Raw genomic sequence first — 220 nt, 5'->3', positions numbered from 1 at the left:
GCCGAAGGCAGAGCAACCACACCTTCAGGTCGGAGGGACTGGCGGGAGGGGGGGAGCGTGCGCTGAGCCGGGCCGGGAGGAGCTGCCAGCTGACTCCTGGCGCTCTCGGGGGCAGCAGCGGGGACACAGCCCCCTACACCAAGCTCTGCTGCAAGGGCTTCTGCATCGACATCCTCAAGAAGCTGGCCAAGGTGGTCAAGTTCTCCTACGACCTGTACCT

The 220-nt window shown here is 65.9% G+C and overlaps 1 protein-coding gene across 1 annotated transcript in view; it reads left to right on the top strand.

Moving 5' to 3' along the window:
* Positions 1–220, top strand: part of GRIN2C (glutamate ionotropic receptor NMDA type subunit 2C) — a 21,001-nt gene that overhangs the window by 7,187 nt on the left and 13,594 nt on the right. Inside the window, exons 7-8 of the mRNA XM_015570559.1 lie at positions 8–28; positions 116–219. Of these exons, the coding sequence (XP_015426045.1) occupies positions 8–28; positions 116–219 (125 nt within the window). The remainder of the gene's footprint in view (positions 1–7; positions 29–115; position 220) is intronic.

This window comes from Myotis davidii, unplaced genomic scaffold (genome assembly GCF_000327345.1).
Source record: "Myotis davidii unplaced genomic scaffold, ASM32734v1 scaffold172, whole genome shotgun sequence".
Lineage (NCBI taxonomy): Eukaryota > Metazoa > Chordata > Mammalia > Chiroptera > Vespertilionidae > Myotis > Myotis davidii.
The sequence above is the reverse complement of the archived record's forward strand: the minus strand, read 5'-3'. Positions and strand labels throughout refer to the sequence as shown.